Below are 16,217 nucleotides of genomic sequence, written 5' to 3'. Positions count from 1 at the left end.
GGAGATGCCTGGGTGAGTTGTGATCTTGACACAGAGTGAAAGCAGCCACGCCAGATGCCCTCGAAGTCATATGCTGGTTTTAGCAACACAGTCCCAGGGCTGAGTTTACTTGTCAGCTTACTGGTTTCACTGGATCACTAAATTCCCCATTGCAGAGAGGGAGTTTCCCTCTATTCGTGCATCAGAGAAGATATTAAACAAACAGTTCAAAGCTAGACCAAGTTGTGGATTAGATGAGTGTGTTTGACATTCTACAGACCACAAAAGATTATCTCTAATCAGTGAAAATGAAATAGATGTAACCCTTTCAGCTCAGGGTGAAGCTGGAGAGAGCTTCCAGTGAGAGAGAAAGGCTTTTGCATAGCAACGTTCCTGAGGTACCTCGTAGACTGTGTACTCTCAGTATTTCCATCTTCAGTAAGAAACATGGGGCTGCATCCCTCAGCTAGTGTATAATGGCATAGCTTCACTGGAGCCAAAGCTACACCGCTTTACACTTCCTCAAGATTTGGCATGCGGAAAACTGTGTGAGGCCCCAAGCTGGGATATTTAAAGCTGTGAGAAGACTTCCACATGGTGGCTATATTGTTTAGGAGGATTGGGGCCATACAGCACGTGAGCCTGTATCTGTGGAGTCATGACCAGGCATTTAAACAACCCAGGATAACTTTCATATTGGAACAGGGAGTGCAGTGACTTGTCTGTCACAACTACGCTCCAGCCTGCAGCAGCATGTGAGATGGATGCTCTCCTCACGCATGGGATTTTGATGGCAAGGCAGCAGCTCAAAGGGACCTGGTTAGTTGCCTCACCAGGAGATGGCAGTCATGAGAGCTTCAGGGAGCAGACCAACCTGTCTGTGGCATCAGGCAGATTGTGGAGTTTAATGGGGAGTCCAGGGACAAACTGAAAGGACTTCTGGGGTCTGTTTCCAGCTCTACCACCAACCTTCTGGGTAACATTGGGCACGTCACCTAACTCTGTCTGTGCCTCAATTTCCTCACCTGAAAAATGGTGATGATGATACTGTGCTGCAAGACTTAATTTCTCCTTATAAGGAGCTTTCTGATCTCTGCGTGAATGGTGCTATGTTTATGCAAATTATCATTAGTAAGGGTTGTCAGGCCCATGACTGACGGATCCATTTGCTTACCTACCTGCATACTGGAGGATATATCTAGACCACTTCTCAGTCAGCTATCTTGGCATCTGTCTTCTGACCAATAGCTGCTATTCTTATGTATAACTGTAAACTTCTCTAACTGCCCATCCATGGAGGAAAAAAAATAGGAGTTATTTTACTTTTCTCTTTTGCTAGTTTAATTTTGTTCCTTTCTATTTTCCATTGATTTGAACAAGGAGGAAAAAACATACATAGGTCGCAGTTTAGTGCCCTCTTCTGGAGGTCTGACCCCCTCTGAGTCTATGTGGAGCAAATGGCTTGCCATTAAGATGTCAGCCTTCTGTTTTATTGAAAGGGCACTGCCTGCTTGTTTTATGCTCAAAATGCAAGGTGGCTATGTGTGTGGGAGGGGAAAGTTTTATCAATGGCTAATGGGAAGAAAAATGTTTTCATGATCTTTTACATTCATTTTCAATGGACCCATTTTAGGAGGGAATTTAAATTTAGAAGCCCTGATCCAACAGTATTGTGCTAGTGCACAGAGATGTGAAAATTAATAGAAACAGAAGGGGAAACTGACTAACCTAGGTTCCCCGTTCCCATCAGCTGAACTGCAAAATCTAAACAATTCATTAATAGATAGATTAGAGCTTTAAAGTGCTTCAGTTGTAATAAGGTGAGTTCATCCACATGCCAGGCTGTTTAAGCCAATGGCTAGCTTCTCTTTTTATGTTCCAAACAGATGGAGAGTCAAAGAACTGTTTATGCCTAAAATCAATATCGTATTGTATCATCTTAGTGTTGCTGCAACCTAAGAGACTTTTCTTCTCCTGACTGTACTGCTCAAGCATTTCCCTTTGTCGGACCAATAAAATAGTATATAAATTAATGATCTCTGGGATTATTAGTACCAAGGACAAGGAATTTAAAATATGTATTCTGAAGGATTGTGCTGCATAGAGCCTATAATCTAAGACAGTGGTTCTCTACTTTCCAGATTACTGTACCCCTTTCAGGAGTCTGATTTGTCTTGCCTACCCACAAGTTTCCCCTCACTTAAAAACTACTTGCTTACAAAATCAGACATAAAAATACAAAAGTGTCCCAGCCACACTGTTACTGAAATATCGCTGACTTTTTCATTTTTACCATATAATTATAAAATAAATCAATTGGAATATAAATATTATACTTACATTTCAGTATATCATATATAGAACAGTATAAACAACTCGGTGTCTGTATGAAATTTTAGTTTGTACTGATTTCGCTAGTGCTTTTTCTGTAGCCTGTTGTAAAACTAGGCAAATATCTAGATGAGTTGATGTATCCTCAGGAGGGCCTCTGCATAGCTCCAGAGGTACCCCTGGTTGAGAACCACTGGTCTAAGCAGATTATCTATCTAGCTATCTGGTGCTCATCACTTTACTATTTCACTGCATGATAAGTGCCTTAGAAGTATCTTTGATAATTAGATAAATGTACCATTGCCATCTACTGGATGCAGCAAGAACTGCTTCCCTGTGTTTCATAGATCCTATATTGCTAACAACTAATGAAGAGTCTTTAACTAATGTGGCAGGAGATGTCTGCTTTTGGTGCAAGAGGCTCTGACTTCTATCCCCCTTGTTGTCCTGAACTTGCGAGTGGCTAAGCACATGGCAGGAGGGACAGTACTGAACTCCTAGATGGCCTTGGGTTTGATACCGTATGTTTGTCAGCTTGCCTTGAATACTAATATCATGGAAACTATTTGCACATGGTTTCTTCCATAACTGGATGAAAGAAAGTGTGGATTCCAATCTGCTTCATCTTACTGATGAGTCTTAAAAGCAGTTCTCTGCATGTAGCTTTCTATCTGATCATGAACAGTCTGCAAGTAGAAGGCACTTTGATTAGGTATCCCATCCTTCTACTAATTCTGACAGCAATGAATAGATGGAATATAGTGGCAATTCATGTTTATTCAATAGATACACGGGGCTCTATTAAGTCAACAAAAATACTATATTAAAATGACAAGAAGGATCTGGTTTAAAGCAAGACTAGGTGGAAAACTGAGAGCTAAGGCTGACCTTAACAACTCCTGTTGGGCTTCAGTATTAGAGCAATGGGTGATCTGGTGTGGCTCTTACCCGGCAGTTCTTAGGAAGAGTGAGGTGGTCTAAGCCCTGGATAATAGCTTTCCATTTCCATTTCCTGGCTTCCGTTAACTGACGTCAGAGCTTTAATGTAATTTTAACATGCTATAGAACACATATTTGCATTTTTCTGCTTATTGCCTTTGGGTTTCAGTGTAAGAGATGGAAAAGATTTGCAAAAAATATTAAACAATGGAGGGTTTGATGCTGTGCTGTAAATCAGCATTAATGTCATTGAAGTCAATGGTGTAAAACCCCTGTGATGATAGAATCTGGCCCTTTGTTTGGATGCATCTAGGATTTATGCCCCACTAACAGTTGTCCATAGGGGTTCAAATGGACAGGCCCCTGAGGGGTGCTTGTTAGATCCAGCAGCAGCTATTGGACACACCAGGTATGTGATTCAGTAGAAAAGAGGTTAAAAATAACCTTCCACCAACTATTTAAGTAACGGGCCCTCTACAGTGACAGTTTCAGCACACAATCTGGCACAGCTGTTGGACAAATCGTGATGCTAATGTATCAGAGAGTCCAGTGACTAGATATACTAATATATTACAGGTCTTTTGGACACAGCCCAAGCAGTTCTAACAGCCCTCAGATGACAGACCATGCAACAGCGGGATGAAAGGTAGCTTAAGTGAAAAATCTTGCACCTGGGAGTGACAAATTTTGCATCAGGTTCCAGTGGAGTGTAATCTGAAACATGTGAGTTACAGATCCTCAGAATTAGCCACAGATATTTTGGTACATTGTAATGTTCTAACTATTGCGTACATGGTGAGCGCCTCAGTGGTACAGAGCTTTCTATGTCCCATGGGACATCTGCTATAGAGTGGGTGCCTTGTCTAGTGGATAAAACACAGGGCTGAGTGTTCTAGGACTCCTGGATTCTATTACTGGGTCACTCGCTTGTGTCAAGTTAAGAGTTGAAGTCTTCTGTCCTCCTGGACAAATCACTAACAGTACGCCTGCACTGGGGGAGGGGCGAAAGAGGCGGGAAAAAAAGCACAGAGCCTGGGTTGACTGACTCAGGCTTTCAGGACTTGTGCTACGGGCTAAAAATAGCAGTGTAGATGTTTGGCATGAGCTGGGTCTCAGGCTCTGAGACCCCACCCATCTTCCTGGGTTTTCACGTACACTGCTATTTAGCCCCGCAGCACAAGCCTGAGTCAATTGACCCAGGCTCTGAGACTTACTGCTGTGAGTTTGTTTTTGGGGGTTTTTTTGGAGTGTAGACATGCCCTGAGGCCAAAATTTTCAAACTTGGCTGCCTAAAGTTAGACACCTAAATCCATACTTAGTCACCTATTAAGCAGCCTGATTTTCAGAGGCGCGGAACACCTACAACTCCCAGTGAAGTCACGCAGTCTTTTATCTGATCAGCAGCTGTCTGTGGCAGAAAGTTCTTTGATTAGGTCTCCCAACCTACCTTTCCCATCACCAGGACAAAGTCATTCCTGCTGCTTACCCCTCTGGGCGGCCCCTAGATGATATTACATGATCCACCCTACTATAGTGCATCCACACCACAGTGTCACTGAATGGTAGAACCCAGCATGTGTTACAAAGTGGAGCATGCTCCGCAAAATACTTATTGAAATGAAATGTCTTTACAGTGTAAGTGGGCAATTATCTTCAAGATGAATGACTCAGATAAAGTTCCCCAATGCATCTAGGGGAAAATGAGTGAATGTTGCAATAGCTGGATCTAGTGTGTGAGGAGTTAGGAAGACACAGGATTAAGGAGAGAAATCATCTGCATATGGAACAATTAGAAATCAACTGTCACATAATCACAGAACAACATTCTGGGGCTGTGCAGGTCCCAAGCTTTCCTATTTGTTAATTAGAGAGGATCCAGGATTACTATGTTTAATTGCTTGCAAAGATTCTGTGCATCTTTTGCCTCCTACAGACAATGCTGGCTGGGGTATGCAAAATAACCCGCTCCTACTGTGCCGGGCCTTTAGAAGAGGTTTGGTGGGTGGAGTGACTAGCATGAGCCTGAACCAAAACCCTGCACCCAAACCTGCTCTGATCCAAATCCAGATTTCATAGCTGATCGTGCTTTCTACAGTGGGCAAGCCCTTAACTCAACACAGGAACCTTCCCAACCCACCAAAACCCTGAGGTGGGCTGAAAACCCTAGATCTGGTTCTCAGTTTTGTTACCAGAGCCCATCTCTATTAATGACAGAAATGTCTATGTGTTTTCCAGTATGGTTTAAGCCAAAATACTTTGATTATATTAATATGTCGGAACAAAGTCTTGGAGTAACTTTCATTCAGATGGCTTGGGGTATTCCATGGATTTATACACTAAGGTGACTGGGACCATGTAAGATATGATATAAGACAGATAAATAGATGGGTATATATGCTAAGATAAGCATATCACAGCTATCCATTGTAAATATACCTACAGAGTGAACTGGATTCTTCCTTGCTGGTACAACATGGGAGTTTATAAGCAAATACTCATATCCAGGCCAACCGTTTGACCATGAGGGTATGTATTTGGGATGGATTTAAGATGCTGGCTAGATATGGGCAAACTCAATTGGGTATTTTTGAATTGTTTGCTTTAGTAAATTAGCTTTCTTTTAGACTACTGTGCCTGCCTATTGCTTTATAGCTTAATCTCGGATATGAGATATTGGTTAATACAGCCATTTGTTAAATAAGTTAGTCGATATGCTATTAATTGATTTTTTCCACAATGGAGTCTACATTTAATATGCTTGTAGTTCTGGCTTCGCTGTATCAGTTTCTATTGAAAACATGATAAAATGTTATTTTTATAAGCATCTCTGATGTAATGTTCAAAATTAAAGACTTCCATACTATGACGAACATCAATAGCATTTCCCACTGATAAAGATGGCCATGAAGCAACCCCACCAGAGTCTAATTATCTCACAAAGGTCAGATCCGTGACTGATGTACATTGGAGTAGCCCTGCTGACTTCATTAGTGCTACCCTGATTTACACCACTTGCAGATATGGCCCTCAGATTCTCGGAAAATTCAGAACCGGGTCAAGGTGTGAACTTTGCAGATTGCACAGGGTCTTTACGGAGTGATCCAAAATACTGGATCCAGTCACCCCTGAAGCACAGGAGATCACTGGATCGGAATGTTGCAGCTACGTCTAGCTACAGACTGTGTGCTGAATGCTAGGTGCATTCACGCACTCCTTCGTGTTAACAAGAACTTCTGTGAGCTCATAGGCTGTGTTGAAACTAGGGAGTTACAGTATTACAAGGGTGAGAATTACTGATCTGATTGATCTAGGTGGTTTGGTGGGGAGGATTTGTAAACTTCCCCCCTGTAGCCAAGGCAGCTGAAGAGGCTCATTCCATGTAAATTATTATTATTATATGGAGATATACCTATCTCATAGAACTGGAAGGGACCTTGAAAGGTTATTGAGGTCAGTCCCCTGCCTTCACAGCAGGACCAAATACTGTCCCTGACAGATTTTTGCCCCAGACCCCTAAATGGCCCTCTCAAGGATTGAACTCACAACCCTGCATTTAGCAGGCCATTGCTCAACGTAAACTCTTTGGGAGCTGCACCTATCTTTTTGTTCTGTGTTTGTACAATGCCTCGTGCATCCTGGTCCATGGCTGGGACACCTTGGTGCCTAATACAAAGAATAAATAATAACAAAACTAATTGCATGGGTAGGGCAGGGAAGCACAGTATAATTTGCTAGATGCACCTGACCCCTATTCTCTCATTGCTTGCAAGGCGCTTGTTTTGCAGAACTTTCTGGCTCTGCACGTGGATTTTGTTTGTTGCCAGTGCTTCCAGTATGTCACCATGGGTGCGGCCACCTTGCAGGGCATCCCTGCAGCTTTCCCTCTGCCTGTCTCTTAATCTCCTGCCTGTGAAAAGTTTGTGATGTGGCAGTTTTCTTTGGGACCCTGGTCATCCCTCCATGTGGAGGGCGTGCCTGGCCTGGTGGGACAGGGAGTTTATGAGCTATGATTCGGGGCTGTTTGTGCAACTCCATTGCCAAATCTCATTATTCCTGATGTTTATCTCACCACCTGATATGCATAATAGCCCAGAGGTGTTGCTGATGAAACTGCTTGAGCTTGGGGATCTGCCAGCAAGGTTTTGTCAGCATTTCACAGCCCTTGAGACCTCTCCCCACCTTGGATTCCGCTACCCAAGTGATTTAGAACTGGTCGGCTGAGTAGTTTTTTACAACTCTTAACAGCGGCTCCTTGAGCCTCACCCCAAAAGGTACACCAGCCTTGCTCCTTTTAGGGACCCCTTTGAAGGCATCTGCATGATGCTGGGCCTCCTGAAGTAGAACTAGGCTCTTGCTGGGATCTGTCTCACTGCAGAAACACCAAGTCAGGCCCCATTGTGTAAGGTCCTGTACAAACATACTGTAAACACAAGTCTTTGGGGAAAGCTCTGCTCCAACACTGACTTTCTCCACTCCACTGCTCTACTCCAAAGAACATACAGCCTACAAGAGAAGCCCTAACAAGTGCATGAGAGAAACAAGTCTGGCCAGGGTGGAATGGAGGGAATGGGGGAACATACCGGTATCATAAGATGCACACATTATTAGGACTGCGGTCTGCCCCACACAGAGTGCCCTCCTCCTTCACAGCATGCCGTATCCCGCCTTTGACTGTTGGTTCAGAGGATTTCTGTCCATCACCCTGCTATCTTTTGTTCTCTCCATAAACATCCACCAAGGTACCTCATCAACCTCCTTCAAATCCCTCCTTAAAACTCTCCTTTACAAAAATGTGACAATGGTTAGGCCACTGGGTGAGACCTCTGCTCCTCATGCTGACCAATATCGTCTCATTGTTTCCTTGTACTCCCCGTCTATCTGTCTGTCTCCATTTGTTGTCTCTTGTCTTGTATTGAGATTGTAATGTTCTTTGGGGAAGGAACTGGCTTTGTCCAGGACAGGGGCTCTGAGGCACTGAGGCAATACAAATTATTAATAATAATAGTGCTGGCTGTTTTTATAGTTCTTGTGACCCGCTGCCTGGCCCCCTGGCACCGTGGAGGTAAGGGGATGAGAGTGCTTTACTAGCCCCTCATCCTGCATGTGCTCCAGCCATGGAGGGTTTCTAAGGAAATGCCTGCTCCACAGTGGGATTTCTTCACACCATATCAGCCCTGCCTCCACTGTGCTCCTTCCCTGTGTCGGCTCTGCTTTTCTTTCCTCATTGACCCTCACGTTTCTAACCCTGGCAGCTTCAGTAAGAACAACATTGAATCTACAATCATGCCTTCCTCCTACTCCATTTACACCAATCCTCCTGTTGCTTTCCACTGACCCTCTCACTCCCTTCACTCCAGGACCTCCTAACTGTTCCCTTCCTCCTTTTTATGCTCCTGTACCCATGCGTTTTTCTGCATCTCCCTCTTCTTGTGACTCTCACTCCCCCTATGAATTCATCCCCAAAACATGCTTCATCCACAGAGGAGGATGCGAGGGAAGATGATCCCATGATTAAGGCATGGCACTGGGAGTAGAGACTCCCGGGTTCTCTCAGTGGCTCTCCCACAGACTTGCTCTGACTCTGGGCTCCACCTCTCTGTGCATTAGTTTCCCCATCTGCTTCTGGCTGTGGATTTGAGAGTAAAGTGTGACTTTTTGCAAAGTGCTTTGAGCTCCTTGGATGCAACCCACCACAGAAGTACCAGGAATGAGGATTATCCCAGCAATGACCTTGGGAAAATTTCTCCACCTCATGTGTCATTGCATGGTGTGTTATCTGTGTCTAGAACATCTGCGCCAGAACTAGACCGCAAGCTGCTTGGACAGTAAATAAAGTAAATAAAACAATAATGAAGTATTACATGAACTTTTCTCTCCTGTTCTCTTAAAAAGACGATTCCTGATTCCACAAAGTTTGCCAGCCCTTTTCTGTGCACAAGCACAGGTGAATTATCTAAAATTGCTGTTCTCTTATGTAACTACACACATTGCAGCAAGCAATAGGATATGTGACCAAGCACCTTCAGCGTGTCTGTACACATTGAGTCTGTGGGGTTAGTCCAGAACCTGGCAATATTCAGACCAAAAAAACCACACACACACACACACAATTTCTGCACAGTGATCAGAACCAAAATCATGGTGTTTGGAGAAGCACATTACCCATGAGCAGGGGAAATGTGCCATGATAGGCTAAATTCTTCCCTGCCATAACTCAGTTGAAGTTAATGGTGTTACACCAGGGGAGAAGGTCAACCAATCAATTCTGTCCCTTACTCTGGGGATCTAATGCAGCTCACTGAAATCACTGGAGTTGCACTCACTTATACCATGACTAAATTTTGCCAGATGGGCGGGGACTGTGACTTAGAGCTGGGCAAAATGTTTTTCACACCAATTTTTTCAGTGAAAAGTGCAAATCTGGTGACATAAACGTTTTGCTGAATTGTTTGTTTAGAAATGAAACCTGAGGGGAAAAATCAGAAAAAAATCTAACCAGTTCATTCTGACATTTTTTAAAAGAAACATTCTCATTTTTTGGTTCAAAATGACTTTTCATTTCAAAATTTTCATAGCTTTTAATTTAAAAAATTCAAATATGTTTAAAAATGCTCAAAATCTAAGCAAAACATTTCAGGTCCAACAAAATGTTTTGTTTTGACAAAATCAAAATGTTGTTTCATTTTAACTCAAAACAATTTTTGTCAACTTTTTGATTTCACCAGAAATGTCCATTTTTGGTCTGACCCCAAATTAATTTTTTTTTTGTTGGGGGGGAGCTTTTTCTAATTGCCCTGAAACTAAAACATTTGCCCAGCTCCACAGCATGCAAACTACCTCATCATTGTTGTCTAAATCAGATGTTAATAGGGTCAAGAAGGGACACAATACACTTCACAGTTATAAAAAGGGGTCTCTCATATCTAGGCTTGGAAGGATTAGATTTTCATTGATAAATATTGGTAAACATTTATTTCAGTGCGCACACACAAACTGACAAAAATATTTCCATTGGTGAGAATCAATATTTACACATAGGCAAAGAAAGAAAAATGCTGCTTAAGAATTTATTACAGGTTGATTTAAGGACATTTACTTTGTATATTTTGTCGTGATGGTGACAATTTGTATTTTAATGGTGATAATGTGTTCTGGTTTTGAATCTCAACATCTTCTGTCATTAAATAATTATTGTCTGACGCCCTCCCTCCATAATTTTGGGCAATTGTGAAAATTTAAATAGATAAAAGTAAAAAAAAGCTTAAAAATGAACAGCGATATTATCCACCGAAATTATTTAAAAAAATCGCATTCTGCAAAGCCTCATTGTATCCATCCACATTCACCAGGGGAATCATGTTAGAAACCTGGACAGCAAAAAAATGGGTGTCTATTGCCGGTACAAATAGGAATCCAGGCAAGCGCAGAATCTTCTGCTTCTCTACTGCCTCTATGAGCGCTAATGTCTTTTGCTTTGCATGGGGGCAGGATTCCCCTCTCCCTGGTGTAAATGAGGACCCACTCCACTGGATCCGATGGGGTAAGTGCACATTGGGATTTTGCCACTTGCAGTGACCCTAATTTTTGCCCTTCCCCCAAACTTGCTCAAGCACCTTTTATTTTCCTACTGGGCAACTGCTGCCGCCCCCACCCAGCCAGCACTGGTGCTTTCCTGTTGATGGCATCCATGCAGATTGGGACCTAGAGTCTTTGTCTGTTCTGCAGTACATAGCTATGCATGCCTCTACTAGGGGGCGTATTTTCTATTGGGGTCCTCGGGTGCTTCCCAGCTTGAAAACCTGACCGCACTGACTGGGAGATGGTGAAATAACAAATGTGCAGAGAGATGATGAAATGATCATTCCCTTCGGACGTTAGCTGTGCTAACAGAGACAGACAGACAGAGACCGCAAGCTCAGCAACACACAGAGAAGGCGGGTCATCTCTTACCCAAAGATGCCTCTTCCTCTGGACTTAGGGATATGGCCTCGTGAGCTGGCTGCTCATACAAACGGAACTGGTAGCGATGGTACCCGCTCCGGGATGGAGGTGTGGGGCGGCCGTAGTCTGGACAGAGAAAACACAGTGGATGAGGCTAGTGCCTGGCCCAAATTCCATCCCCATAATCACATACCCCAGATGCGTATGGTACAATTTATTTGTAGCTGGCATTTTCAGGGAAAAAAAATCTCCCCACACTCCATTACCCTCTTTGCTCCTTGCTTCCAGTAACTTTGCAGCCAGGGACTGTATTCTGCCCAATCCCCATGCGTTGCATGAGCTGTTGCACTATTGATCCCAGGTTGCAGCTTTGAGCCCTCTCTGCGGCTTCCTCCTCCCTGGTCCCGGAGCTCAGGGAGCTCCTTGGACGTGAGTGGTTGGCACTGCTCGGTGCGAATGGACTCTGCAGGCCTGTGCAAAGGGACCCAGAGCAGCACTGCATGCATCAAAATGACTCTGACATTAGAGAAGAGGATGGGGCTACTCTATTTCTCCACAGCCATGAGCCAAGCAAGACTTTGAGGCCCGGCCCCAGGGCCCATGGTTAGTACGGAGAGCGGGGCAGGGCAGTTACCACCCTGCTGGGGTATTCAGGTGAGCATGTTGTTACAAAAAGAACTGAAGAAATTTAGTGCAATCTCAGGTGTCTCCCTGCCAAGACACATTGTATGTGTCCCCAGCTCCCCATCCTCTCCCCTCCCGCCTTCCTTCTCCCAGGCCTTCCTGTTCCCTTATCTTCCACCCATCTGGCCTCTTGCCACCTGCTTGCAAGCACATTCTTGTTTCCCCTCCACTGAAACAACCTCCCATTTGACCCCACCTGCTTCTCCAGCCCCCACCCTAGCTCCACAGCTCTAGAACACTCTGCCTGCGCCTAGTGTCTGGACTGCCTCTGCCCAGATCTCCCTGTATCCCCTCAAATGCCTTCCCCTGTCCCTGAAGGCATCACATTCAAGCTCATCACCTGCACATAGTCTTGCTCTAACCCCACATTTCGGCTCCCGGCCCGCCTGCTCTCCATCCCCATCCCCAGCTGTGCATATTCTTCTACGCTGCCCACTACTCCCCAGAGCAGCCTCCTTCTGTCCCATGATCCTGCTGCTCACCTTTGCTCTCTTGCCCCATCCTCTCATAGATTGTAAGGGCCAGAAGGGACCAGTGTGATCATCTAGTCTGACCTCATCCTGCCTGTGTTTGATTGTAAACTCCCTGGGTCGGGGGCCACGTCTGAATCTGTACAGTGTGGAATGCTGTGCATCCCTATGGCCCCCAGTAAATACTAATCTTTTACTTTCTGCAAAACAAACCTTAACTTTCACTCTTTTCAACTATTTCTTTGTTGGACCTGAGTATCCTACAGATTCTTCTGCAGTGAGCAGTGTTTTGATTCTACAGACACAGGTAGGATAGTGCAAGGACCAGTCAACATTTTGAAATCCTCAGACACCAAACCTCAGAGGGAAAGGAAAGTTTTACAGTCAAGTTGGGGACTTTTGTCTGTTTAGACTGTAGGCTCCTTTGGGCAGAGACTGTCACTTATTATGCTTTTACACAATGCCTAGCACAATGGGGTCCCTAGTTAATACTGTAACACAAAAATGACAAACCCTCATGGGCTGAGTTGGATTAAAGACATCAGAGAAGGGCAGCCAAGATGTGAGAAACAAGCAGACAAGTTAGGGGACTGTGCCTGCTTTCTTCTCTTGAAATCCAGTTGCAGGAGCTGGGTCATTTGATAGGCCAGCTGCTGATGGCTATGAAAACACCATCAAATCCCTTGTTCCACAAAAATCGAGGTTTCCTCCTAACATGATGGTGATTTATATGCTACCCTGGTGCCCTTCCCACATGTTGTTAAATATTAGCTTGTATTTTTAATGAAACATGGTGCTCTCCCAATCAGTAGGCCATACTTATTACTGTGTGCGATTGTTTACTAAGCAAGGCAGGGCAACTCCTGAAAAAGCAGGGGAATGGCACCACATAAGAATGGCCACACTGGGTCAGACCAAAGGTCCATCTAGCCCAGTATCCTGTCTTCCGACAGTGGGCAGTGCCAGGTGCCCCAGAAGGAATGAACAGAACAGGTAATCACCAAGTGATCCATCCTCTGTCGCCCATTCCAAGCTTCTGACAGACATAGTCGAGGGACACCATCCCTGCCCATCCCGGCTAATAGCCATTGTTGGACCTGTCCTCCAGGAATTTGCTTGAATTCTAGTTTTCCAGCAAGAGAAGCAGCCTCACACTCTGTTCTCATATGTCAGGGCATTAGCTGATTGCTCAGTTAGGCTCAGGCAGGAACATCGCCCTGTGTCCATGTACACCATCACACACTTGGCCAGCGTTTTATTGTCATCGCTGATGTTCCCTCCAGTACAGCTGTGTGGGAAATGTTTGTCCCATCCCTCAGATATTTCAGGTTCAAAACTTTTTCCCTATCTCAAATTGGGGCAAAAAGATGAACTCTCAAAAATACTCATGCGCCAACATTTTTTTCTGGGTTGGGTCAAGGGGAACTTTGTTTTGATAATTTTGAAATATTTGGTTTTCATTTGATTTTGATTCCTTTTTTTTAGTTCAGTTAGATTCGGTTTGGAAACAAAGTCATTTCAAATCAAATTTGATTTTTTTTTGTTTTGAAAATGTCAGTGCAAGATGTTTTAACAGTTCCAAAAATTCCTTTTTCCAACTGTTTTTTTGAGTCGGGAGATTCATCCAATCGGAACCTGGTTCATGAAGTTTCAATTTTGACAAATCGGCATTTTTGACCAAAAACCAATTCAGGGAAAAATTCCTGACCAGCTTTACCTTCAAGCAACATGTTGTGGTTTTGGTAGGAGGAAGTGTGATATAATTGTAACCTGACCCTGGGTGGAAAAATCTCATCTCTCTGCTAGAGAAGAGTCATAGCTACAAATTTTGGATCTGGGGCCCTCTCCAAACTTGCCCAGAGTTCAGGGTGGGGTTTGGATCCATTGATCTAGCTCAGGCCTTTGTATTACAGGAAACCTGCAGGTATAGAGCGTGCATCACCAAAGGGAGTCTAATGACATGCAAAGAGATTATGTATACAGATGTTCTGTAACTGTTAAACTCTAAACTTGGCTGAAAGCAGCATTTCATATTTATTTCAGGAAAGGAGGATGTAACGTGAAGGGACAAAAGGTGGAAATTCCTCCAGGACCTGAAAAAATTAAGCCATTTGAGCAAGAGAAAGCCACCACGGCCATCTCCTCAGAGCATTAGCAAAAATTAAAAAGAAAGGCTTTCCTTTACTTCTCACCACTGTTGATGCTGCCAAGTGGCTTTCTGCATTTCGTTCTGCTTGGGAAGTGAGACAAACCCAATCAGTTTAACTTTGGGCCTGACCCTGCACACTCTGGCTATGGGGGTGCAGTGGTATTGACTTACTCCTGCTTTGCAAGGCAGCACCCTTCACAGCCAGGGTTTTCAGTGCTCACCATCAGTGTCAGATTTTCACAAGAGCTGAGAACATTGGGTGCTGAGCACTTTGGATAGTCTGGCTGGAAGTGTCAGAAGGGGAGCAGTTGGCTGCTGAAAATCGGACCTTGCTTTTCTAGTTACCTTCACTCTCTGGCCCTTGCTGCACTGGCCAGCAGCTGCCAGGTTGGGGTTCCCAATACCTCATTGGAAGGTTGAAATAAGAAAAGACAGTAATGGTATTTTCTAAAGAAATAATAAAACACACTGCTATCCAGAGCAGCTTTTGGAAAATCTCTTTTTCAAACTACCCGTAAGCTACTAGACAATATCCCTTTAACCAGAGATATATTGGGCCAAATCCCTCCCTGCTGTAACATCATTCGAATTAATCAGGGAACCCCAGGGTTGAGTGTGGCCCATTTTGCATTGCAAGTTCTCGTTCCCATATACCATCTGCCTATAAAGAGACCACTGGGGCCCACCTTCTTCCAAACAGCTCCTGCGTTTGCTTTAAGTGGGCTGGGATTTCTTCCGCTGTCTGGGTATTTTAACACCTTTTGCTCCTCTGGATGAGTTCTGTTTCAGTCAGTTTACTGTGAAACATTTCTCTGCTGCTGTCCAGGTGTGTAATAAAGTCTCTTTGCATCTCCCAGACTGCGTGTGGCGGATTGTCATTTCCTTATGATCTTAACTCCAAAAATAGCAAAGCAAGGTATGGAACTGGTTGCAGGGATGGGAAATACTGGGGCTTTAAAATAAACTATTAAGGATACTTGATTTTAAGGGACTTCTTGTTCAGACAGCACCCAGAGAGAAATCTCATGCATGGAAAGGCCCTGGCTTGTATTCTCTGCTGCCCTGCACCTTAGGCAGTCGTTGGTATAGCGTTACTAAATCAGATTGGTGTACGCTACGCTGGTGTAAATGGCTACACAAGGTGCAAAGAGAAGCAGGCCCCATGTGTTCAACTCCTCCACCCTGGTAGAATCCAGCCTGCTCCTTTCCAGGTGGAAGAGATGTCTGCTACTTAGAATCATAGAAATGTTGGGCTACAAAGGACCTCGAGAAGTCATCAAATCCAGCCCCCTGTGCTAAGCCAGGACCAAGTAAATCTAGACCATCCCTGACAGGGGTTTGTTCTATCTGTTCTTAAAACCCCCAGTGACGGGGATTCCACAACCTCTCTTGGAAGCCTGTTCCCTGTCATGCAAGCAAGAGGCTGGCAGCGAAGGTCTCATCGGAGAGACGAATCAGGGGGCTAGTTACAGCTGCTTGCTAGTTTGCACCATTTGTAGCTCAGGCACAAATTAAGAGAGAGAGATTTGGGGACATTCCACCTACAGTGAATAATCTAAGAAGCCGGGCGGGGGAGGAGGTGGAGGACGGTGGGGAGTGCTTCAGCTGGCTTGCTCTGGGGTTGAAAAAGTTTGCAAAGCTTTAAACACCTCCTCATTTTCCTGTATCAGCTAAACAAGAGATCGATATCAAAGAGAAACCTGTTGTCTGGTTAGAATGTGAAA

The 16,217-nt window shown here is 44.3% G+C and overlaps 1 protein-coding gene across 4 annotated transcripts in view; it reads right to left on the bottom strand.

Moving 5' to 3' along the window:
- The window catches only part of PEBP4 (phosphatidylethanolamine binding protein 4), a 206,452-nt gene that overhangs the window by 13,729 nt on the left and 176,506 nt on the right, over positions 1-16,217 (bottom strand). For all 4 annotated transcript variants that reach the window (XM_032800924.2, XM_032800922.1, XM_075062752.1 and 1 more), the window contains one exon: positions 11,200-11,316. In XM_032800924.2, the coding sequence (XP_032656815.1) occupies positions 11,200-11,316 (117 nt within the window). The remainder of the gene's footprint in view (positions 1-11,199; positions 11,317-16,217) is intronic.

The sequence above is a fragment of the Chelonoidis abingdonii genome, chromosome 2 (assembly GCF_003597395.2).
Source record: "Chelonoidis abingdonii isolate Lonesome George chromosome 2, CheloAbing_2.0, whole genome shotgun sequence".
Classification (NCBI taxonomy): Eukaryota; Metazoa; Chordata; order Testudines; family Testudinidae; genus Chelonoidis; species Chelonoidis abingdonii.
Note: the sequence above shows the minus strand (reverse complement) of the source record. Positions and strands in the feature narration are given on the sequence as shown.